Here is a 26,371-nt window from a genome sequence, read left to right as displayed (position 1 = left end):
TCATATTTGGTTCTTGGCTCATGCTAAAATTCCTGTGGAACACCTAAAGGGTTAACAGTTTTTAAAAATGAGTTTTGAACAGCTTGAGGGGTGTAGTTTGCAAAATGGGGTAATTTATGGGTGGTTTCTGTTATGTAAGCCCCTTAAAGTGACTTCAGAAGTGACTTGGTCCTTTGAAAAGTGGGTTTTGCTGTAAATGTGAAAAATTGCGCATAAAACTATAAGCCCTATTACGTCGTAAAACAATAAGGTTTCATTTTCAAAATGATGCCAATATGAAGTAAACATGTGGGGAGTGTAAATTAATAACTATTATGGGGGGTATCAGTATTTTTGTAAAAAGCAGAGAATTTCAAAGTTAAAAAATTGCCGATTTTTCCAAAATTTCCGAATATTTAGCATTTTTTTATATAGAAAGGTAAAATATATTGACTCCCATTTAGCACTGACGTGAAGTACAATATGTCACGAGAAAACAATCTCAGAATGGCTTGGATAGGTGAAAGCGTTCCAAAGTTATTAGCCCATGAAGTGGCACAGGTCAGATTGGCTTAGGCACTTGGGTACAAATAGGCCTAGGGCTGAAGGGGTTAATAAGCTACGTATATGTAAGGGCTATCATATCAAAAAATAAACTACAGACATGCATCTACCTAAAAATACCAAAGAGAATTAGTCACTCCGCTTGGTACCGATATCGTCAAATTTGGTTCTTGGCTCATGGACTACATGGAGGAGTCTCTACTAGCATATACCGTAAGCCTACAAGCACGAATGGCCTTTTGCACTGGCATAGTCACCACCCTACTCCACTTAAGAGAGGGATCCCTAAGGGACAATTCCTTAGGTTGAGGAGAAATTGTTCCAGATTGGATATGTTTAAAAGTCAGGCGGCAGATATGTCAGACAGGTTCCATGAGAAGGGGTACCCGAGACACGTCATAGATACAGCATTTAACTGTGCCAGAATTATGGATCGCCAGAGGTTGTTACAAAAACGTATAAAGGATGATCCTGGGGACGTGGTGAGGGTCATTGGGACCTTTGATTCACGACATGAGGATGTAAGACAGATTTTTACAAAGCATTGGGACGTGCTTAAATTTGATCCTGACTTGAAGGAACTGATTGGTGACCACCCGAATATTACATTCAGGAAGGGCAGGTCAATTAGGGACATGCTTGTACATAGCCAATACCAGAGACCTAAGACTGGGAGTACATGGCTGGACAGGAGACCTTGCGGTTTTTTCAAATGCGGTGACTGCAGCCTCTGTAAGTGGATGAGTTTTCGAACTGTAAGACGACGGGTGTTGTGTATGTGGCCTCCTGCCCGTGCCCTAGAGACTATGTGGGCAAGACAAAGAGGGAGTTCAGGAGAAGAGTGGGGGAGCATATGGGAGACATCAGAAATAACCGGGATACCCCACTAGCTAAACACATGCGCTCCCACCATAGTGATGATATAACGGGAGTTAGATTTACCATTATGGAGGTGGTCAGTGTAAATACCCCAGGGGGGGTAACATAGATAGATCAATTCTACGTCGCGAATGTGAATGGATCTTCAGAATGGAGTCCCGGGAACCTCTTGGGCTAAATGAACAGGTTTCATATGCATGCTTTTTATAAATGTCTGTGATGCCCTGGGAGGTCTGTCCCCCGTATGCCTGGACATAAAAGGAATATGACAGGGTCTCCGGCAACTGAACCATGCAAATTGATGTTTAGATTTCTTAAGTTTTCAGAAATTATATATATTTATATATTTTATCGTAGATATTGCTTGTTCCTCTTTATTTTCTCCCTATTACACGCCATTTATAGAGATGGAGCGGGGTCTACTTGAGAGTGCCTGGATTGGGCAGAATGTACGCTTGGTATTTTGTGGGTGGATAGGTGAAGATATTTTATAGAGTGTGTCATTCATACAATTCCATCCCCATAAGTGACATAGTACGTATGCGTATCTTGGGCTCTGTTAATATCCCAGCAGCTTCGTAGGGATCTAGTGCATACTAGGCTGTTAGATACAGTATTCCCACCCTGATAGGTGACAATTGGTGTATGCGTATTTGGAGACTTTGTGAGCCCTTTTCGATTTCATTCTGCCCCAGTCGTTCCGAAGGTATCCAATAGTGTGTGTTAGAATATAAATAAGCAGGCGCTTCCATGTGGTTGCTATGCAACCCGCTATAGATTACACTCACGGCGAGCGCCTTGGTGTGACGCAGACAGGAAGTAATCTCCGGTTGAACCGGAAGCGCTCGCACGCTTGTGATGAGCTTGCATAGAATGGACGGGCGGTTCTGCGCTCCAGCCCGCGCATGCGCCTGCGAGTTATCTGTATGAGATGACGGGAATACAAAGCAGGAAGCGGGGGGGAGTGGCCTGGACACGGCGCAACAAGCGGGAGAAAAAAGTAGGTGGATATCGGCGGGCACTTAGCCATTTTGTTTGGGACACAAAGATATCAGTTCATCAAGCCTCCTGATGAGCCTAGGCAGGCGAAACGCGTTGAGGCGTTAATATTGAAAGGACAGACGGTGTGGGAAGTCTGGCGTGATGCAGATGAGTATCAATGGTTCCCTCCGGTATTTTTGTTATGGTGGCTGTTAAGCACCAATAGTGGGTGTACTGATAGCAGATTGTGTGTGTATTGATGTCAGATGGTGGTCTATAAGCATCAACAGGCTATGTATTGATATCAGAATTGAATTGGTATAGGTGGATCCGGATTGTGCTGACACATACACTTGGTGATCAGTTATTAGCGGATCTGGTTTACACACACTTGGTGCTCAGTGTTTAGAGTATCTGTTTGATATTTCCAGGTAACCCCCGTTTTGAGGGGTAGGGGTGCATCTGTTAATCAGCCACCATAAATAGTTACCTACATCTGCTCAGACTTTCCAAGCTTTACACCGGTCTGGTCCTCGTGTGTTCAAAATGTTTTTACATGTCTATGGGTGCTAGCTTTCCCTAGAATAGCTATTGTCTGTATAGATATAGTGGTCCTTTAGCCTACGGGTAGTGGGACTCACCAGTGGTTGTAGGGTATACCAGGGCTCCTAGGGTCAGTCATCGAGGAGCGGGGGCGCCAATACGCTCCCCCCTAGGGTGCCAACCTCCGCTGGTAGGTAGATATCATCTAGGAGCCGGTGCAGGGAATGCTAGCTTCATCCCATAGTTTTTAATTGGGTGGAACACGTTTTTGTTTTTGTTGTGGTTTGGTCACTTCGTGGTGGCATTGTTTGCCCTTCATTTTAATAATAAAGATTGTTCTGGGTTTTATTACATGATTTTTCTTCCAACCATTGGCCAATGTAAGATCCTTAAAGGGAACCAGTCTCTAGATTTGTGCTCCCCAAACCATGGGTAGCGTGAATCAGTGTATGTCTGCATGATAGCAGCTAGAACTCAAGAAATAAACAAAATGAGCATATACACTAAGAAGTAAATAGTAATAGTACACTTAAATAACACAAGGTACTTAGTTAACATGATTTTGATCAAATGTGTAAAAGCCATCCCACCGCGACAAGGTGACCTTGACTTAGTCAACCTCAATTGGAAGAAGAGCAGAGCAGGACAGGGACCCGAATGCTCAGACACCTGCCTATGGGAAGCCATATAGACGAAATGCCTGGATCAGAAAGGGGGACACTTTGTTTATATAAGGCTACTTGCACACTTCCATCAGTACGGGGCCGTCGCAAACCGTCGGCCCGACGTACCGACGGACGTTGTGCTAAATTTAGCACAATGTGGGCAGCGGATGCAGTTATACAACGCATCCGCTGCCCATTGTGATGAGCGGGGAGGAGGGGGAGGAGTTCCGGCCGCGCATGCGCGGTCGGAAATGGCGGAAACGTCACACAAAAAAAAGTTACATTGAACTTTTTTGTGCGTCGCGTCCGCCAAAACACGACGGATCCGTCGCACGACGGATGCGACGTGTGCCCATCTGTCGCTAATACAAGTCTATGGGCAAGCACATTTGCAGGATCCGTTTTTTGCCCATAACAACGGATTGCGACGGAGGACAAAAGAAGGAAGTGTGAAAGTAGCCTAAAGCACAAGAAACTATACCAGCTAGTGCTGCGGCTAATTTCTTTGCTTTTGCTGTAGTGCCTTAAACATTGTACAAAAAGGAACGTGGATCTCCTTTCTCAGCTAAGCATTGCACCTGTATAGCTTCCCATGGACGGGTGTCTCAGTCGGGTCCCGTCCTGCTCTGCCATTGTTCACATTGAGGTCAAGTGACGCAAGGTGAGGTTTTCATACTAGAGACAGGATAGGTCTCTCCGGACGAGTACACCGTGGTATGGTGGGATGGCTTTTACGCTTTTCTGATCAAAATTGTGTTAACTAAACAGCCTGTGTTATTTACATGTACTATTACTATAGGGTATATGCCGATTTTCATTTTTTTCATGGGTTTTGACTAGTGATGAGGAAGTATATAATTGCTTGGGTTTTCCAGAGCATGCTCGGGTGATCTCCGAGTATTTGTTAGTGCTCAGAGATTTAGTTTTTGTCACCTCAGCTGCATGATTTATGGCTGCTGGACAGCCTGGAAACACACGTGGGAATTCCTTAACAAACAGGCATTCCTTACATGTACTCAGCCTGTCTAGCAGCCGTAAATCATGCAGCTGTGGCGACAAAATCTAAATCTCCGAGTACTAACAAATACTCGGAGACCACCCGAGCATGCTGGGGAAAACCCGAGCAACGAGTACACTCACTCATCACTAGTTTTGACAGTAAAATGGCCACAGTGTAAAAGTACTCTTACATATTGCACGTGTACCAGCTTATGTAACATCTCATTTCTTTGGTTTCGATGATTACAAGTTGGTATGACTTTCAAAAAAAACAAAGTTTGTTAAGTTAGTTGAGGACTATAGGGAGGGACAAGACAAGTCTGGATCCGCCCCGGACTGATTCTCCTCAACCCTTCCTCAGGTGATTGACAGGTTTCTCCCTATGTACACACACGTGAGAAACCTTTCAATCACCTAGTTACATCTCTCCCTGTGGTCCTTAGCCGGTACTCCAAACTATGCTTTCTCAGGAATATAATGTATAAGACTAAGGGCTTGCACAACCAAAATAATTTGGTGCTCCGAAGGAAAATCGTATAATAACTTGGTAGAAGAAACATTCGGCAGAATATTGAAGCAAAAGATTAAAGTTATTTTAAAAAATGCATTTATTCGACCGACCAGTGAGAAAAAAAAAAAAAAAAAGACAGTGACCAATATTTTGGCCTATTAAATCCTTTGGTACAAAAGAAATTCATTAAATGTCGGTGTAGGGCAAAAGGAGAGACTCTTTTGAAGAAGGAATAGTTCTGATGAAGACAAATTATGAGAAGAGATGTTGTAGACAATTTGTTCAGTCATACCTGTGACCGGGTCTGCATTCGAGGAGTTATCCCAATGATGTACAAACACCGTCAACCTTCAGACTTTAAACATAACAGAGCTCCTAGAGCTTCCATATTTGTGAAAACTTACCATCCTTTTATGCACCTTTATCCATCCTTTGGCCATTACTGCATAAATCATATTCTGACGTACCGGAATTTTCTCATCCCCCCTAATTTGTCACAGGAAATCGCAGAACTTGAGGGACTTTTTAGACAAGGCGGATATAGGTCTCAAACTTTTTGTCGACCCCACGGAAAATAACTTTTCCATGTCTCCATTGTCTACAATGTTCGAATATTATCAAAGGGGACACCTTTACTCACCCGTGGACAGGTAAGAGATTTTCTATCAAGAATGTTTTCACGTGTGATACGTCATTCGTTCTCCATATTATTAGAAGACTGTGTGATCTCAGATATGTTGGGGAGACCACGCAACATATCTGAGACCCTATTTCCCAGCACAAATCCACTATAAGGTGCAAAAGGACAATGTTATCGATACCCTCCCATTTTGTTTCTGCTGGAAACAATGTGGTCCAACTCCGTTTTCAGGTTTTGGAAATCGTTCCAACGCCGGGACGAGATTGGCAATAGAATTCTCAAATTAAAACAAAGAGAAACCTACTGGATTTACAAGTTACAGACATTGGAACCCCTTGGTCTCAATAGGGAGTATGAGATCTTTTACTGATGTGGCATGTTCATGGTCATTCATTTAGGTTCTCACTGCTCTTATGTTACTACCTTCTCTACCACATACTCAATATATTTTGCTTTGTCACGGGTTCCATATGGGTCTACCAGGTATTTGTGTCTACGCTTTTCATGTGTGATTTCCGTCCATTTTCTCACATCCTTTTGTCCCTTGTGTGTCTTATTAGTCTTATATGTATCACCTTTTGTCTCTTTTCATTCCTATCTGTCTTCGCACAACGTATATATCCCTTTATGGTTCGTCCTTCTTGGCTTCCTCTGGCTCACCAACGCGCCCCCTACTGCGCAAGACTCCTTTTTCTGCTTGGATTTCTCCTGCTATTTTCGGACGATCTGCACATGGCGCATATGAAATCGCTATCACGCATGTCATGATATGCACCACCATGCTAGGTCATGCTATTCCCACCTCACCAGGCTTTTCTGATGAGCCCCGACGGATACAGAGAAAGGTAACTACTATAATACATGCATTGGCTCTTGTGTTATCGGTTTTACCTGTCAGCCATCTTTCTTCCACAGTATCACAAATGTATTTTATCAGCCTACAGGTTTTTTTTTATCTCAAATACCAGTGGTTCCCCTGCTTAGGCATCACATTATTATTAGGCTGTTTAATTGCAATTTTCCCTTTGCATTACAGAATTTGATTCACTGGAGTGAAGCAACAGCCGTTTGAAATTTTCATCTTTTACATGCATATTGTATTAGCGTGTATTTATTATGTATGATTTATGTTGTATCACTTTTGTACCATTCTTCAAACAGAAGATTGATAACATCAGAGAAAGCTTTGGCCTACAACCCCCATGGTCCCTCCTCCTAACTACTCAGCCCTCCTCCTCCAAAACCAGCTTCCCCACCATTACAGAAGATCAACTTTCCACCCTATTCTCGAGATCACATCTCACCACCTGTGCACTTGACCCGATCCCATCTCACTTCATCCCAAACCTCATCACAGTCTTCATCCCAACCCTAACACATCTCCTCAACCTATCACCAACAACTGGTGTTTTCCCCTCATGCTTCAAACATGCCTCAATCACACCCATCCTTAAAAAGCACTCGCTTGACCCATCCTCAAAACTACTGGAACATGTCCACTTCAAACTGTCCTCCCACCTCTCTTCCTGCTCCCTCTTCGACAGCTTACAATCTGGCTTCCGACCACGTCACTCCACTGAAACTGCCCTAACAAAAGTCACCAATGACCTACTGACTGCCAAAGCAAAGCGACACTACTCTATCCTCCTCCTCCTGGATCTGTCCTCAGCCTTTGACACAGTGGACCACTCCCTATTACTACAGACCCTCATCTCTTGGCATCACAGACTTGGCCCTATCTTGGATCGCGTCATACCTAACAGACCGGACATTCAATGTCTCCCACTCACACACCACCTCCTCACCTTGCCTCCTAGGTGTCAGAGTCCGGCAAGGTTCAGTCCTAGGGACCCTGCTCTTCTCCATTTACACCTTCGGCTTGGGACAGCTCATAGAATTTCACAGCTTTCAGTATCATCTTAATGCTGATGACTCACAGATCTACCTCTCTGGACCAGATATCACCTCCCTACTAATCAAAATCCCAGAATGTATGCCCGCTATTTCATCCTTCTTTTCCACTAGATTTCTAAACCTTAACATGGACAAAACAGAATTCATCATCTTTCCCCTATCTCACTCGACTCCCCCAACAGACCTATCCATTAAAGTAAATGGCTGCTCACTCTCCCCAGTCCCACAAGCTCATTGCCTTGGGGTAATCCTTGACTCTGATCTCTCCTTCAAACCACATATCCAAGCCCTTTCCACTTCCTCTCGACTTCAACTCAAAAATATTTCCCAGATCCGCACATTCCTCAACCTAGAATCTGCAAAAACTCTAGTGCATGCCCTCAGCATCTCCCGCCTTGACAACTGCAACCTCCTACTTTGTGGCCTCCCCTCTAACACTCTCGCACCCCTCCAATCTATCCTAAACTCTGCTGCCTGACTAATCCACCTGTCCCCCCCCCCTGCTATTCCCCGGCCTCTTCTCTCTGTCAATCCCTTCACTGGCTCCCTATTACCCAGAGACTCCAGTTGAAAACCCTAACCATGACATATAAAGCCATCCACAACCTGTCTCCTCCATACATCTGCGAACTTGTCTCCCGGTACTTTCCTGCACGCAACCTCCGATCCTCACAAGATCTCCTTCTCTACTCCCCTCTTATCTCCTCTTCTTACAATTGCATACAAGCTTTCTCCCTTGCATCCCCCCTACACTGGAACTCTCTACCCCAACATATTACACTCTCGCTTACTGTGGAAACCTTCAAAAAGAACCTGAAGATCTACCTCTTCCGACAAGCCTACAACCTGCAGTAACCACCGATAAATCAAACCACTGCACGACCAGCTCTGTCCTCACCTACTGTATTCTCACCCATCACTTGTAGATTGTGAACCCTCGCGGGCAGGGTCCTCTCTCCTACTGTACCAGTGATAACTTGTATTGTTTAAGATTATTGTACTTTTTTTTTTATGTATACCCCTTCATTCTTGCATTTGGTGGGGTACACATGAAGGGATTGCCTGTTTGTTAGGCTATTCATGCATGTGTTGCGGCTGTCTTAAAAGCCGCGAGACATGCAGGCGCGTGGACTGGAACATATTTTTTGAGCATGCCGGAGACACTCTGTTAGCACCTGAGCATGCTCGGATAACTCCTTATCTGAGTGCGTTCGCTGATCACTAATAATAATATGAAAACACTTTTTTTCCTACGGACTTTTTCCTGCATAAAAAAAACACTATAGTAATAAGCTCTGACTATTGAGCTTTGGTTTTCTTGATAGGCGTAAAAAGCGTAACTGCGTTTTTTCAGGCTCTTCATAGAAGCCTATAGGGAGCAAGCAATAAACAAAATGCACGGTTCAACAGCGCCTTAAAACACGGTTTCTATAAATCTTCATGAAATCACACAACTTGTTAGGCTATGTGCACACGTTCAGGATTTTTTACGTTTTTTTCGTCCGTTTTCCGCGGAAAAAAACACTAAAAAAACGCTTACATAAGCATCCCATCATTTTAATGCATTCTGCAATTTTTGTGCACATGATGAGTTTTTTTCGGCGAAAAAAACGCATTGCGGTAAAAACGCAGCATGTTCATTAATTTTGCAGATTTTTTGCGTTTTTTCCGCTATATTACTACATTGGGGAAGTTCCGGAAACAAAAAGCAAACGGATTTCTTGCAGAAAAAGTCCGGTTTTGTATATAGCCTAAAGCACAGCTGATTTTATGCACACTAAAAAAGTAGCAGAAGCTCTTTAGCGTTTACGCTATGTGTGAACATGGCCTAATAGAAACCCACAAGATAGGTCATCAGTATAAGATTGGTGGTGGTCTGACACCCGGCATACCGAACAATCAGCAATTATCACCTCCGGTGCCAGCTGGGTGTAACTAGAGTAAGGAGCGGAACAGCGCAGCTCTGTCACATTATTTAGGGCCTCTGCCGATCCGATATTTCAGAGAATAGGAGGTGATCGGCAGCGGTCTGCTCGCCTCTCCGATCCAATAGTCTCAGGTGGTCCAGAGGTGAAGATGTCATGAACACTGGTGACCTGACCGCTGAGGTCACTAATTGGCAGCAGACTACGGTGATTGATGTGTGGTCAGCCGGACGTCATCACATCCAGTCCAGCTGAGACTATGGGAGAGGCAGCAGTGAAGAGGTGAGCGGATTCTCGTAGTACGTGGGGCTTTTTTCTTTTGTTAGGATGGTTTCTCAATAGTGATGAGCGAACGTTCTCGGATAATGTCTTATCTTATCGGATACACTATCTGGGCGTGCTCGTATATGATGTTCTAGTCTCTGCGGCTGCATGATTTGCAGCTGTTAGGGAAACCCCACGTGTGTTCAGGCTGTCTAACAGCTGCAAATTATGCAGCCGCAGGGACTCGAACATAATATACGAGCGCGCCCAGATTCTCGGATAACTCAGCATCGTGCTCAGGTAAGGCATGTTCGCTCATCACTATTTCTCAGTGGTAACTTTAACACAGCGGGAAATCCTACTAAGCATAAGTCCAGGTTTTATGACAACCTCAGACAGTTACCTGGTGATGCACACTGCAGCAGTGTTACAGATTTGCCACCGGGGGCAGCACACAGATCCAGGACTCTCTCTCCATGGCGGACATCCAATGCCAGCATTGGCAGCAGGGAAGAAGCGTTCAGGATGTAATACCCTTTAATCTCCCCGGTTTGGTGGCGCTGTGAAGGAAATTTCCCAGGATTCCTGTTGATGTAGCACCTCAACGATGCAGGAAAGGTATGATGAGTGAGCTGGTGGTAACCGCACATCGACAGACGCTTCTCCGTCTCCAAACTGCACTGGAAATTATTCAGTAAGACGGCGTACTGCCAGAGGCCGGGGGACGTCAGCACTGCCCTGCGGATGGCACACATGATTACATAGACGGCAGAGCAATATTATCCTATTATTATTATAAACCCTTTTAGCTAAAAACATGCTTCCTCTCTACCAATAACAACCAACGTTCAAATGTAGAAGACAGAGCGTTTCCCTAAAATTATATTTTTTTAATAAATCTGTAAAATATGTGAATTCATTAAACGATACGAGAGATCTCATGAGGCATGTACCCGCTTTCCGGCAGCTTCCGTCTCACCTGTAGACTCCCTGTGAATGGTCAGAAACCTCATAGATGTGGCCAGACATATTGGACTAAAGTCGGCCATTGTTCAGAGTACTAGTAGTAGAGAATAGCTGCTGAGAGACAGTGTAACGTCACCATATTAATGCGATGGTAAACAGTAGATGGGGAGGAGGGAGGTGAAGCTGCAGCTTCTCCATGGCATCAGGGGGAAAGAGAAAGAGAGAGATATCCAGCTACGGGGCAGATGCAGCTACGTTGGGCGTTTTTTCGCTGGACAGAAAAAAAGTTCCTCTGTACGTTTTCTCCGGCCGCTGGAAAAATAATTTTCGATGGATCCGGCAAAAAAGGGATGAAACGTTAGGCCATTCGGCACTAATACAAGTCTATGAGAAAAAAACGGATCCGGTGGAAAAAAAAAACATCAGTTTTTTCAAAATTTGCCAGATTGTGCCTGACGGCAAAAACCTGATGTGTCAAAGTAGCCTTACATTGCTGTGGCGCTTTTTCAACAGGATCGGAATCCACCAGAAAAAAAAAAAAGAGGTTGTGTGCATCCTCCTGTATCAGATTCAGGAGGGCTTCATCTTCAGACAGATGGTGTCCTCCAAGTACATATTTAGGGGCACAAGAAATGGTGATGGGGAAGGGGCGGGGTGTCCATAAAGTGGTGCAGTGTGTGGTTTGGAGGAAAGTTTCCGATGCCCGGTGTGCTCTTCGGCACAAACCCTTCAGGAAGCTGCCAAGTACGCTCCAATGTGCTCCGCTTTCTTCAACGGCTTTGTAACTTGATCGTTAAACTTACCTGACTGTCTGCCACTGATCCCCCAGCTCCTGGGAATACGCCTTATCAAAGTGATCCAGCACGACACGGCAAATCTGTCTTCTCAGCCTTGCCATCTATGGAAACCTAAAAAGACAGAATTTAAGAAGAGACAAATAAGTGCAGCCATGACCCTGCTGACGGCACCCGCCGCCTGCGAAAGGTCAGTTAGTAAAGCTAGTATAGCAAAGACATGGGGTGCAGCGTTGTGCCCGTATATTTCACTATCATTACGGACTACTTTGCTTATCTGAATTTTTATGTAACCTGTGTTTTATGAAGATGCAGGTTCTGTACATAAAATGCTGGTACATCATAACTAGAAACAAAAAAGGGGTATTCCCATCTCCAAAACCCTATCCCAATATGTAATAGTAGTAATAATAATATTAGCATATACCTCCAATTAGAAATGTAGATAGTTCTTCTGATTCGCTACATTGGTTAACCCATGTGCAGGGCATTGTGGTGGCTTCATTATCCATGGTTACGACCACTAACTGGTTACGACCACTGTCACTATACGAGTGGTCGTAAATTGGAGGTATTTGTTAATATAATTACACCTACTACATATTGGGATATGGTCTTGGAGATGGGAACACCCCTTAAACGAATCAACCAAATATTATACATTCATGTACTGTAGGCAAGCAAACCATACAAATGTGAATATGCAGTTCTTAACATTACGATCAAAATGTATAAGCCCACAGTCAAACCATGTGATAATGTGTCTGGCTGGCTTACAAGAGTAGCGGATACAGGGGAGAAAATGAACATACAGTGAAGGAAATAAGTATTTGATCCCTTGATGATTCTGTAATTTTGCCCATTGACAAAGACGTGAACAGTCTATAATTTTAAAGGGCGGGTTAATATTAGCATTGAGAGATAGAATATCAAAAATAAAATCCAGAGAATCACATTGTATAAATTATATAAATGTATTTGCATTTTGCAGTGACAAATAAGTATGTGATCCCTCTGGAAAACAAGACTTAATACTTGGTGGCAAAACCCTTGCTGGCAAGCACAGCAGTCAGATGTTTTTTGTAGTTGATGATGAGGTTTGCACACATGTCAGGAGGAATTTTGGTCCACTTCTCTTTACAGATCATCTCGAAATCATTATGATTTTGAGGCTGTTGCTTGGTAACTCGGAGCTTCAACTCCCTCCATAAGTTTTCTATGGGATTAAGGTCTGGAGATTGGCTAGGCCACTCCATGGCCTTAATGTGCTTCTTTTTGAGCCTCTCCTTTGTTGCCTTGGCTGTATGTTTTGGGTCACTGTCTTGCTGGAAGACCCAGCTATGACCCATTTTTAAGGTCCTGACGGAGGAAGGAGGTTGTCTCTCATGATTTTACGGTACATGGCTCCATTCATTCTCCCGTTGATGCGGTGAAGTAGTCCTGTGCCCTTAGCAGAGAAAGATCCCCAAAACTTAATGCTTCCACCTCCATGCTTGACATTGGGGACGGTGTTCTTTGGATCATTTCTTACTATTGCACCAACAGTTGTCTATTTCTCACCCGGCATCTTACTTATGGTTTTGTAACCCATTCCAGCTTTGTGCAGGTCTATGATCTTGTCCCTGACATCCTTAGAAAGCTCTTTGGTCTTGCCCATGTTGTAGAGGTTAGAGTCTGACTGATTGAGTCTGTGGACAGGAGTCTTTTATAAAGGTGACCATGTAAGACAGCTGTCTTTAATGCAGGTAATGAGTCGATTAGGAGTGTCTAACTGGTCTGTAGGAGCCAGAACTATTAATGGTTGTTAGGGAATCAAATTCTTATTTCTCATTGCAAAATGAAAATAAATTTAGATAATTTATACAATGTGATTTTCTGGATTTTATTTTTGATATTCTATCTCTCAATGTTAATATTAACCTACCCTTAAAATTATAGACTGTTCATGTCTTTGTCAGTGGTCAAGCTTAAAAAATCAGAAAGGGATCAAATACTTATTTCCTTCACTGTATTTCCTCCCTGCTGCTGCTCGCTTTTAGACGTCGGGGCGCAGCAGGGAGCGGTTACAGTGACTACACAGTACTATGACAGCCTGATCATCACACACACAGCTCCTGGGTACGTCTGTTAAGAGTCTTCAGAAGTTCTTGGGTTTTGCTAATTTTTACCGTCGTTTCATCGCTAATTTTTCTAGCGTGGTTAAACCTTTGACGGATTTGACCAAGAAGGGTTCTGATGTGACTAATTGGTCTCCTGCGGCCGTGGAGGCCTTTCGGGAGCTGAAGCACCGGTTTTCTTCAGCTCCAGACTTATGTCAGCCAGATGTCTCTCTTCCCTTCCAGGTCGAGGTTGATGCTTCTGAGATTGGAGCAGGAGCTGTCTTGTCGCAGAGAAGCTCTGATGGCTCTGTGATGAAGCCATGTGCTTTCTTTTCAAGAAAGTTTTCGCCTGCCGAGCGGAATTATGATGTTGGTAATCGGGAGTTGTTGGCTATGAAGTGGGCATTTGAGGAGTGGCGACATTGGCTCGAAGGAGCTAAACATCGTGTGGTGGTCTTGACTGATCACAAAAATCTGATTTACCTTGAATCTGCCAAGCGCCTGAATCCTAGACAGGCTCGTTGGTCGTTGTTTTTCTCCCGTTTCAACTTCGTGGTCTCATATCTGCCTGGTTCGAAGAACGTGAAGGCTGATGCTCTTTCTAGGAGTTTTGTGCCTGACTCTCCGGGAGTTTCTGAGCCGGCTGGTATTCTCAGAGAGGGAGTGATTTTGTCTGCCATTTCCCCAGATTTGCGACGAGTGCTGCAGAAATTTCAGGCGGATAGACCTGACCGTTGTCCACCAGAGAGACTGTTTGTCCCGGATAGATGGACCAGCAGAGTTATTTCCGAGGTTCATTCTTCGGTGTTGGCGGGTCATCCTGGGATTTTTGGTACCAGAGATTTGGTGGCCAGGTCCTTCTGGTGGCCTTCCTTGTCGCGGGATGTGCGTTCCTTTGTGCAGTCTTGTGGGATTTGTGCTCGGGCTAAGCCTTGCTGTTCTCGTGCCAGCGGTTTGCTTTTGCCTTTGCCTGTTCCGAAAAGGCTTGGACGCACATTTCCATGGATTTTATTTCGGATCTTCCAGTATCTCAGAAAATGTCTGTCATCTGGGTGGTGTGTGATCGTTTTTCCAAGATGGTCCATTTGGTGCCCTTGCCTAAGTTGCCTTCTTCCTCCGATTTGGTTCCTCTATTTTTTCAGAATGTGGTTCGCTTGCACGGCATTCCTGAAAATATTGTGTCTGATAGAGGATCCCAGTTTGTGTCCAGGTTTTGGCGGACTTTTTGTGCTAAGATGGGCATTGATTTGTCTTTTTCGTCGGCCTTCCATCCTCAGACTAATGGCCAAACCGAGCGAACTAATCAGACGTTGGAAACTTATTTGAGATGTTTTGTTTCTGCTGATCAGGATGATTGGGTGACTTTTTTGCCTTTGGCCGAGTTTGCCCTTAATAATCGGGCTAGTTCTGCTACTTTGGTTTCACCTTTTTTCTGCAATTCTGGTTTCCATCCTCGTTTTTCCTCGGGTCAGGTTGAGTCTTCTGACTGTCCTGGGGTGGATTCTGTGGTGGATAGGCTGCAGCAGATTTGGAGCCATGTGGTGGACAATCTGAAATTGTCACAGGAGAGGGCTCAGCGCTTTGCCAACCGCCGCCACGGTGTGGGTCCCCGACTTCGTGTTGGGGATTTGGTGTGGCTGTCTTCTCGGTATGTTCCTATGAAGGTCTCCTCTCCTAAATTCAAGCCTCGCTTCATCGGTCCTTATAAGATCTTGGAAATCCTTAACCCGGTGTCTTTTCGTTTGGATCTCCCAGCATCGTTTGCCATTCATAATGTGTTCCATAGGTCTTTGTTGCGGAGGTATGTGGTACCTGTGGTTCGTTCTGTTGAGCCTCCTGCTCCGGTGCTGGTCGAGGGCGAATTGGAGTACGTGGTGGAGAAGATTTTGGATTCTCGTATCTCTAGACGGAGGCTTCAGTATTTGGTTAAGTGGAAGGGCTATGGTCAGGAGGATAATTCCTGGGTTGTCGCCTCTGATGTTCATGCGGCCGATTTGGTTCGTGCCTTCCATGCGGCTCATCCTGATCGCCCTGGGGGTCTTGATGAGGGTTCGGTGACCCCTCCTCAAGGAGGGGTACTGTTGTGAACTCTATTTTTGGGCTCCCTCTAGTGGTCACAAGCGGTACTGTGTAGTGTTGTCTTTCTGCAGGTTGCAGCATCAGCTGGTTCGTTATCCTTGGTTGGTTTCCTATTTAGCTCACCTGGATACTCAGTTCCTTGCCTGCTATCAATGTATTCAGTGCTCTTCAGATTCCTTGTGGCTACCTTGCTCCCAGTCTCTCCAAGACAAGCTAAGTTTTTGTTTGATCATTTTTTGATTATCAGCGTTCATTATGTTTTTAGTCCAGCTCGCTAAAATGTGATTTCCTCGCTTGCTGGTTGCTCTAGGGGACTGAGTTTCTCCCCCCACACCGTTAGTTGGTGTGGGGGTTCTTGAAATCTCAGAGTGGATATTTTGTAAGGGTTTTTTACTGACCGCATAGATTCCCTTTTCTATTTTCTGCTATCTAGTATTAGTGGGCCTCATTTGCTGAATCTGCTTTCACCCCTGTGTATGTGCCTTCCTCTTACCTCACCGTTATTATTTGTTGGGGGCTTCTATATCTTTGGGGATTATTTCTCCGGAGGCAAGAGAGGTCTTTCTTTCTCTCTAGGGGTAGTTAGTTCCTCAGGTTGGCTCGAGACGTCTAGGATTTTTAGGCACGTTCACCGGCTACTTCTAGTGTGTTTGGATAGGTTCAGATTTGCGGTCAGTCCAGTTTGCCACCTCCCTAGAGCTTGTCCTATGTTTGTTACTTAGCTGGAGTAATTTGTGATCCTCAACCACTTAGGATCATAACAGTGTACGACAAAAAAAAAAACAAAAACAAAAAAAAACGCTTCTAAAACAAAAAAGACAAACAGGCCATTTTTTATACCAGCACTAGTGTTGAACATTCCGATACCGCAAGTATCGGGTATCGGCCGATATTTGCTGTATCGGAATTCCGACACCGAGTTCCGATATTTTTGTGGTATCGGAAATCGGAATCGGAAGTTCCCAGTGTATGGTTCCCAGGGTCTGGAGGAGAGGAGACTCTCCTTCAGGCCCTGGGAACCATATTCATGTAAAAAACAAAGAATTAAAATAAAAAATATGGATATACTCACCCGTCCGGCGGCCCCTGGACCTTACCGATTGTAACCGGCAGCCTCCGTTCCTAAGAATGAGTTTAGGACCCTCGATGACATCGCGGCTTGTGATTGGTCGCGTGACGCTCATGTGACCGCTCACGCGACCAATCACAAGCCGCGACGTCATCGCAGGTCCTAAACTCCTCGTTCTTTGTAACCGGCAGCCTCCGTTCCTATCGGTGAGGTCCAGGGGCCGCCGGACGGGTGAGTATATCCATATTTTTTATTTTAATTCTTTATTTTTTACATGAATATGGATCCCAGGGCCTGAAGGAGAGTTTCCTCTCCTTCAGACCCTGGGAACCATCCAGGATACCTTCTGATACTTGTGTCCCATTGACTTGTATTGGTATCGGGTATCGGTATCAGCGATATCCGATATTTTTCGGGTATCGGCCGATACTATCCGATACCGATACTTTCAAGTATCGGAAGGTATCGCTCAACACTAACCAGCACCAAAAAGCCACAAAAATGGTGTGCAAAGGTAGCCATATAGCATGTAGTACTGAAATACTGAAATGAAGTAGTGAAATACAGCTCTGGCAAAAATTAAGAGACCACTGCAAAATGTTCAGTTTGTCTGATTTTTCTCTTTATAGGTATATTTTTGAGTAAAATGTAAATTGTTCTTTTATTCTATAAACTTCTGACAACATGTCTCCGAATTTCCAAGCAATAAATTTAGTATTTTTTTCTGACAAAGAAAAATTGTCAAAATAAAAACCCCCCAGTGCTTTCAGACATCAAATAATGCAAAGAAAACAAGGTCATCATCATTTAGAAACAACAATACTAACGTTATAACTCATGAAGAGTACAGAAATCAATATTTGGTGGAATAACCATGATTTTTAATCACAGCTTTCATGCGTCTTGGTATGCTTTCCACCGATCTTTCGCACAGCTCCTGGCAGACAAATGTAAGCAGTTCTTCTTTGTTTGATGGCTTGTGACTATCCATCATCCTCTTGATTACATTCCAGAGGTTTTCAATGGGGTTCAGGTCTGGAGATTGGGCTGCCCATGGCAGGGTTTGGATGTGGTGGTCTCTGAATTTTTGACAGAGCTGTAAGACAAGTTTAAAGGAATTGCAAATCCATAAGTGTGCAGTTACTGTGCAGGGATTCACCGCTTTCTGAGTGGAGGGTATGTATGAGTTATATATCCTCCCGGGCAGTGGGCGCAGCGGCTCTCCATACACGTCTATTGAGCAGTGGCAGCTGATCAAATAGAGCAGAGGTCCCCAACGTTTCTGACCTTGAGAGCCACATTCAGCTCTGACAGAGGGTCGTGAGCCACATCCAGACTTGAGATAGGGTCGCGAGCCACATTCAGCTCCCGCCCTCCTCACAGTAGTGGCAACTAAAGCCCCCATTACAAGCATAATGGTAACCAAAGCTTTTCCACAAAAATCAACCACCCCAAAGCAGTATACAAAGATCCAGGGGTTCCTACAATACCCACATTCAGTATTCTCCTATAAAGCAACAACAAAGGATTGGGCGCACTACATATACAATGTAAAGAAGCTTCTGCGGGTGCGGTGGCAGTGATAAAAAGACTATATCAAAGAAAAAGAAAAAGCATCACTGCAGTGAATCGCACACCTGCAAACAGTAAATGACAATATGTATAAAATACAAACTGTTTTATCTCAAAAAAACACATCACAAACAATAAAAACATAATTAAAAACATATAAGCACCATCAGAGACACACAGGAAAAATGGACCATAGCACAGTGTAATAACGTGACCCAAAACCTAATGGCTCATGGGGTGTAGCGCAGACCTGTATATATAGTATAGAGACAGTGCCCAGAAAAAGGTACACTAAATGATGCCTAAGCAAACAAAAATATATATATTAGGCACAATGGATAGTCCCATAAAGAAATAGTACCTGAGGGTGAGCCAAAGGAAAAAAAAAAAAAAAAAGCCAATGGGTCACAAATATGCAATAGTACCACTAGGTCACAGCAGATATCACAGGAAATTTCCTGTGATATCTGCTGTGACCTAGTGGTACTATTGCATATTTGTGACCCATTGGCTTTTTTTTTTTTTTTCTTTTTCCTTTGGCTCACCCTCAGGTACTATTTCTTTATGGGACTATCCATTGTGCCTAATATATATATTTTTGTTTGCTTAGGCATCATTTAGTGTACCTTTTTCTGGGCACTGTCTCTATACTATATATACAGGTCTGCGCTACACCCCATGAGCCATTAGGTTTTGGGTCATGTTATTACACTGTGCTATGGTCCATTTTTCCTGTGTGTCTCTGATGGTGCTTATATGTTTTTAATTATGTTTTTATTGTTTGTGATGTGTTTTTTGAGCTATTAATAAAACAGTTTGTATTTTATACATATTGTCGTTTACTGTTTGCAGGTGTGCGATTCACTGCAGTGATGCTTTTTCTTTTTCTTTGATATATTCTCCTATAAAGCACTCCCAAGTCACTGTCACATGCAGCTTTAAGCATCTCCTCTGACAGGTGGTGTCATCTTGTCTCCAGCGTACCATACTCAAATCATCTCACAACCCCTAAGACCAGTATATGTGCGTCCAGATCTGCTCTTCTGTGCAGGGCTGCTCACAAAATTCACCATTTTCAGATGTGCTCTTCATAACTGTTTGCTACACTGGAGCTAATGCACCAAGCTGACAGACAGCCGCGAGCCACAATTCATGGGACTGCGAGCCACATGTGGCTTCCGAGCTACAGGTTGGGGACCCCTGTATATTATAGTGACTCGGACAGTGGCCATGGCCGACTAGAGGGCACCGGCTCACTTCATAGAAGTGTATGGAGAGCGAGGCCGCACCCACTGCCCGGGAGTATGTATAACTCATATATACCCTCCGATCCCAACTCAGAAGCCGGAGAATCCCTGCAGCGCACAGTGTATGCTTTGGGGGGGATTCATAAGTCTGCAGTCACACAGAGCAACCGCCGACTTATTAATTTGGACCAGACAATCCCTTTAAGGCTGGGGTCACACTTGTGAGTTCAATGCGAGAAACTCTCGCCTCAATACCCGGCACTTGTGCGGATGCTTGTATTTCTGTGCAGCTGAACGCTCCGGTCCGAGTGCCGGCGGCAGTGTCGGGTATTGAGGCGAGAGTTTCTCGCATTGCACTCCAAAGTGTGACCCCGACCTGAGGCATCAAACAGCATCCACACAATCCCTCAGGAGGGATCTATCCAACACGAGGGTACACGACAGACAACCGGCCACAGGAGGCCACTGACCTCACACCAGCGCTCTCACAAGCTATCATGGTGCAGAGTGGGGCGGCACTGAAGGTCAGTATGGAGGTCAGTACGGAGGTCTGTACGGGGGTCAGTACGGGGGTCTGTACGGAGGTCTGTACGGAGGTCTGTACGGAGGTCTGTACGGGGGTCAGTACGGAGGTCAGTACGGGGGTCTGTACGGGGGTCTGTACGGAGGTCTGTACGGAGGTCTGTACGGGGGTCAGTACGGAGGTCAGTACGGGGGTCTGTACGGGGGTCAGTACGGAGGTCAGTACGGAGGTCAGTACGGGGGTCTGTACGGGGGTCAGTACGGAGGTCTGTACGGAGGTCTGTACGGGGGTCAGTACGGGGGTCAGTACGGAGGTCAGTACGGGGGTCTGTACGGGGGTCAGTACGGGGGTCAGTACGGAGGTCAGTACGGAGGTCTGTACGGGGGTCAGTACGGAGGTCTGTACGGAGGTCTGTACGGGGGTCTGTACGGGGGTCAGTACGGAGGTCAGTACGGGGGTCTGTACGGGGGTCAGTACGGAGGTCTGTACGGAGGTCAGTACGGAGGTCTGTACGGAGGTCAGTACGGGGGTCAGTACGGAGGTCTGTACGGAGGTCAGTACGGAGGTCTGTACGGAGGTCAGTACGGAGGTCTGTACGGAGGTCTGTACGGGGGTCAGTACGGGGGTCTGTACGGGGGTCAGTACGGGGGTCAGTACGGAGGGTTTCTCGCATTGCACTCCAAAGTGTGACCCCGACCTGAGGCATCAAACAGCATCCACACAATCCCTCAGGAGGGATCTATCCAACACGAGGGTACACGACAGACAACCGGCCACAGGAGGCCACTGACCTCACACCAGCGCTCTCACAAGCTATCATGGTGCAGAGTGGGGCGGCACTGAAGGTCAGTATGGAGGTCAGCACGGAGGTCTGTACGGAGGTCAGTACGGAGGTCAGTACGGGGGTCAGTACGGGGGTCTGTACGGAGGTCTGTACGGGGGTCAGTACGGAGGTCAGTACGGGGGTCTGTACGGGGGTCAGTACGGAGGTCAGTACGGAGGTCAGTACGGGGGTCTGTACGGAGGTCAGTACGGGGGTCTGTACGGGGGTCAGTACGGAGGTCTGTACGGAGGTCTGTACGGGGGTCAGTACGGGGGTCAGTACGGAGGTCAGTACGGGGGTCTGTACGGGGGTCAGTACGGGGGTCAGTACGGAGGTCAGTACGGAGGTCTGTACGGGGGTCAGTACGGAGGTCTGTACGGAGGTCTGTACGGGGGTCAGTACGGAGGTCTGTATGGGGGTCAGTACGGAGGTCAGTACGGGGGTCTGTACGGGGGTCAGTACGGAGGTCTGTACGGAGGTCAGTACGGAGGTCTGTACGGAGGTCTGTACGGAGGTCAGTACGGAGGTCTGTACGGAGGTCAGTACGGAGGTCTGTACGGAGGTCTGTACGGGGGTCAGTACGGGGGTCTGTACGGGGGTCAGTACGGGGGTCAGTACGGAGGTCAGTACGGAGGTCTGTACGGAGAGTTTCTCGCATTGCACTCCAAAGTGTGACCCCGACCTGAGGCATCAAACAGCATCCACACAATCCCTCAGGAGGGATCTATCCAACACGAGGGTACACGACAGACAACCGGCCACAGGAGGCCACTGACCTCACACCAGCGCTCTCACAAGCTATCATGGTGCAGAGTGGGGCGGCACTGAAGGTCAGTATGGAGGTCAGTACGGAGGTCTGTACGGAGGTCAGTACGGAGGTCAGTACGGGGGTCAGTACGGAGGTCTGTACGGAGGTCAGTACGGGGGTCTGTACGGAGGTCTGTACGGAGGTCTGTACGGAGGTCTGTACGGGGGTCAGTACGGGGGTCTGTACGGGGGTCTGTACGGAGGTCTGTACGGGGGTCAGTACGGAGGTCAGTACGGGGGTCTGTACGGGGGTCAGTACGGAGGTCAGTACGGAGGTCAGTACGGGGGTCTGTACGGGGGTCAGTACGGAGGTCTGTACGGAGGTCTGTACGGGGGTCAGTACGGGGGTCAGTACGGAGGTCAGTACGGGGGTCAGTACGGGGGTCAGTACGGGGGTCAGTACGGAGGTCTGTACGGGGGTCAGTACGGAGGTCTGTACGGAGGTCTGTACGGGGGTCAGTACGGAGGTCTGTACGGGGGTCAGTACGGAGGTCAGTACGGGGGTCTGTACGGCGGTCAGTACGGAGGTCTGTACGGAGGTCAGTACGGAGGTCTGTACGGAGGTCAGTACGGAGGTCTGTACGGAGGTCAGTACGGAGGTCTGTACGGGGGTCAGTACGGGGGTCTGTACGGGGGTCAGTACGGGGGTCAGTACGGAGGTCAGTACGGAGGTCTGTACGGAGAGTTTCTCGCATTGCACTCCAAAGTGTGACCCCGACCTGAGGCATCAAACAGCATCCACACAATCCCTCAGGAGGGATCTATCCAACACGAGGGTACACGACAGACAACCGGCCACAGGAGGCCACTGACCTCACACCAGCGCTCTCACAAGCTATCATGGTGCAGAGTGGGGCGGCACTGAAGGTCAGTATGGAGGTCAGCACGGAGGTCTGTACGGAGGTCAGTACGGAGGTCAGTACGGGGGTCAGTACGGGGGTCTGTACGGAGGTCTGTACGGAGGTCTGTACGGGGGTCAGTACGGAGGTCAGTACGGGGGTCTGTACGGGGGTCAGTACGGAGGTCAGTACGGAGGTCAGTACGGGGGTCTGTACGGAGGTCAGTACGGGGGTCTGTACGGGGGTCAGTACGGAGGTCTGTACGGAGGTCTGTACGGGGGTCAGTACGGGGGTCAGTACGGGGGTCAGTACGGGGGTCAGTACGGAGGTCAGTACGGAGGTCTGTACGGAGGTCTGTACGGAGGTCTGTACGGGGGTCAGTACGGAGGTCTGTACGGGGGTCAGTACGGAGGTCAGTACGGGGGTCTGTACGGGGGTCAGTACGGAGGTCTGTACGGAGGTCAGTACGGAGGTCTGTACGGAGGTCAGTACGGAGGTCTGTACGGAGGTCAGTACGGAGGTCTGTACGGAGGTCAGTACGGAGGTCTGTACGGAGGTCTGTACGGGGGTCAGTACGGGGGTCTGTACGGGGGTCAGTACGGGGGTCAGTACGGAGGTCAGTACGGAGGTCTGTACGGAGAGTTTCTCGCATTGCACTCCAAAGTGTGACCCCGACCTGAGGCATCAAACAGCATCCACACAATCCCTCAGGAGGGATCTATCCAACACGAGGGTACACGACAGACAACCGGCCACAGGAGGCCACTGACCTCACACCAGCGCTCTCACAGGCTATCATGGTGCAGAGTGGGGCGGCACTGAAGGTCAGTATGGAGGTCAGTACGGAGGTCTGTACGGAGGTCAGTACGGAGGTCAGTACGGGGGTCAGTACGGAGGTCTGTACGGGGGTCAGTACGGAGGTCTGTACGGAGGTCTGTACGGGGGTCAGTACGGGGGTCTGTACGGAGGTCTGTACGGAGGTCTGTACGGAGGTCTGTACGGAGGTCTGTACGGAGGTCTGTACGGGGGTCAGTACGGGGGTCAGTACGGAGGTCAGTACGGGGGTCTGTACGGGGGTCAGTACGGGGGTCAGTACGGAGGTCAGTACGGAGGTCTGTACGGGGGTCAGTACGGGGGTCAGTACGGAGGTCAGTACGGGGGTCTGTACGGGGGTCAGTACGGAGGTCTGTACGGGGGTCAGTACGGAGGTCTGTACGGGGGTCAGTACGGGGGTCAGTACGGAGGTCAGTACGGGGGTCTGTACGGGGGTCAGTACGGGGGTCAGTACGGAGGTCAGTACGGAGGTCTGTACGGGGGTCAGTACGGAGGTCTGTACGGAGGTCTGTACGGGGGTCAGTACGGAGGTCATTACGGGGGTCTGTACGGGGGTCAGTACGGAGGTCTGTACGGAGGTCAGTACGGAGGTCTGTACGGAGGTCAGTACGGAGGTCTGTACGGAGGTCAGTACGGAGGTCTGTACGGGGGTCTGTACGGAGGTCTGTACGGGGGTCAGTACGGGGGTCAGTACGGGGGTCAGTACGGAGGTCTGTACGGGGGTCTGTACGGAGGTCTGTACAGGGGTGAGTACGGAGGTCTGTACGGAGGTCAGTACGGAGGTCTGTACGGAGGTCAGTATGGGGGTCTGTACGGGGGTCAGTACGGAGGTCAGTATGGGGGTCTGTCTTCGTCAGCTGTGAGTCCGCTTTGTCTTTGATGCAGTCATACATGGAGGTTGGTGTAGAGACCACGTTGGCCTTGCATGTGGTGGCCCTACCAGGTAACGTCACCCGGATCCCGGGATTATGGTGTGAGGTGGTATAAATGTACGGCAGCCGGACCCCTCTAGGCTTCATGGCAGGTGCACTAACAGCGCGACTCGTTTTCTTCAGGACATCACCAGGCCGCATGAGTCGTCAATGCACAGGGAGCTGCCAGCTGCGGACTTTGATGATTTTCAGGCCAAGTGCACGCAGTCACTAATAACCTGACTGATAGCAGCCAGGGCGGTGAGTGCCGGGAATTCTGCGCCTGACACTGGATACTGAATAGTTCCAGACGTTTGGACATCGCCATTCCAGCATTCCCCGTCTCCGTCCTGAGATTTCCACAATTTCACTACAATACGATCGCATTTAATATCTGCGGGTGCAGGGAGGGGCCTATTGTGGGCGTGGTGTCCAGCGTGTGGGCGTGGTCATGTGTGTGATCGCCCACGTTCCCTTGGTTGTGCGTCTCCCCGATCGGTGTACCCCGCCACAGCGGCTGCGGTCACATGTCTGATCTGGAGCAGCAGAACATTCTCTACCGCATGGACCAAGCCGAGTAATGTGAACTGCGGCGTATTATGCAGTTACTCACCTGCTGCGGTCTAACCACTGACCGCGCACAATCATCTCCACGTGTAGTAACTAGATGACATTCCGGAATCGAAAGGGTCAAAATTAAACAAGCGAGATAGTGGTCATGTGACCGCGCGCAGTACGTCACTTCCGGAAGAGGCGCATTGTGGGCTCTGTAGTTCAGTTGTTCGCTAGCTCTAGTCTTCCTAGTTTTGGCTTCTGTGTCCCCTGTGACAGTGTGATGAGCACGGCCTCTGCCATGATGTTCTTACCGTCATGTCATGGTGTTACTGGTGTGAGGCTATTACTGTTACCAACCAGGGGAAGGTACGAGCAGCGCACTACAAGTGCCAGCACACCGGTCCTTCCAACACTAGTTTAGGTTTATGAAGAGACAAACTGAGGCGACGTTCAGTATTTATAAGCCAAAACCAGGAGTGGGTGATGAATACAGAAGTGGTGACATGTTTCTATTATACTTTTCCTCTATTTGTTCCTCTCCTGGTTTTGGCTACAAATACTGAGGTAAAATACTGACCAAATACTGATAGTGTGACCGAGGCCTAAGGCTACGTTCACAGGGACATACTAAAAAGAATGAAGAAAAGGAATAAATAAAAAGAATGAACATAATAACTTTTAGCTCCAAAGAGATGGAGAGGTATTATAGATTTCTTATGCATCTTGGATATGAACTGAACGTGAATTACATGTAGAAAATTAGGAAATCAACATAGATCCCATATAAACAGGTGTATATTATATTCCCTGAGCCTGATAGGTGGGGAATGAACATGAAATATATGTAGAGAATAGGAGAATGAACACATACCCCATGTAAACAGGTGTATATTATATTCCCTGAGCCTGATAAGTGGGGAATGAACATGAAATATATGTAGATAATAGGAGAATGAACACATACCCCATGTAAACAGGTGTATATTATATTCCCTGAGCCTGATAAGTGGGGAATGAACATGAAATATATGTAGAGAATAGGAGAATGAACACATATCCCATATAAACAGGTGTATATTATATTCCCTGTGCCTGATAGGTGGGGAATGAACATGAAATATATGTAGAGAATAGGAGAATGAACACATATCCCATATAAACAGGTGTATATTATATTCCCTGAGCCTGATAGGTGGGGAATGAACATGAAATATATGTAGAGAATAGAGGAATGAACACATATCCCATATATACAGGTGTATATTATATTCCCTGAGCCTGATAGGTGGGGAATGAACATGAAATATATGTAGAGAAGATAGGAATGAACACATATCCCATATATACAGGTGTATATTATATTCCCTGAGCCTGATAGGTGGGGAATGA

The 26,371-nt window shown here is 47.0% G+C and overlaps 1 protein-coding gene across 2 annotated transcripts in view; it reads right to left on the bottom strand.

The window, feature by feature from the left end:
* NSUN3 (NOP2/Sun RNA methyltransferase 3) overlaps positions 1-25,169 on the bottom strand; it is a 78,987-nt gene extending 53,818 nt beyond the window's left edge. Inside the window, exons 1-4 of one of the 2 annotated variants that reach the window (XM_077294106.1) lie at positions 25,041-25,129; positions 17,699-17,967; positions 11,634-11,738; positions 10,268-10,602 (exon numbers count right to left, since the gene is read on the bottom strand). In XM_077294106.1, the coding sequence (XP_077150221.1) occupies positions 10,268-10,602; positions 11,634-11,728 (430 nt within the window). In that variant the 5' untranslated portion in view covers positions 11,729-11,738; positions 17,699-17,967; positions 25,041-25,129. Of the gene's footprint in view, positions 1-10,267; positions 10,603-11,633; positions 11,739-17,698; positions 17,968-25,040 lie in introns of both variants that reach the window. The other variant, XM_077294105.1, reaches the window with a different exon arrangement.
* Between the last annotated feature and the right edge of the window lie 1,202 nt (positions 25,170-26,371).

The sequence above is a fragment of the Ranitomeya variabilis genome, chromosome 3, assembly GCF_051348905.1.
Source record: "Ranitomeya variabilis isolate aRanVar5 chromosome 3, aRanVar5.hap1, whole genome shotgun sequence".
NCBI lineage: Eukaryota > Metazoa > Chordata > Amphibia > Anura > Dendrobatidae > Ranitomeya > Ranitomeya variabilis.
The sequence above is the reverse complement of the archived record's forward strand: the minus strand, read 5'-3'. Positions and strand labels throughout refer to the sequence as shown.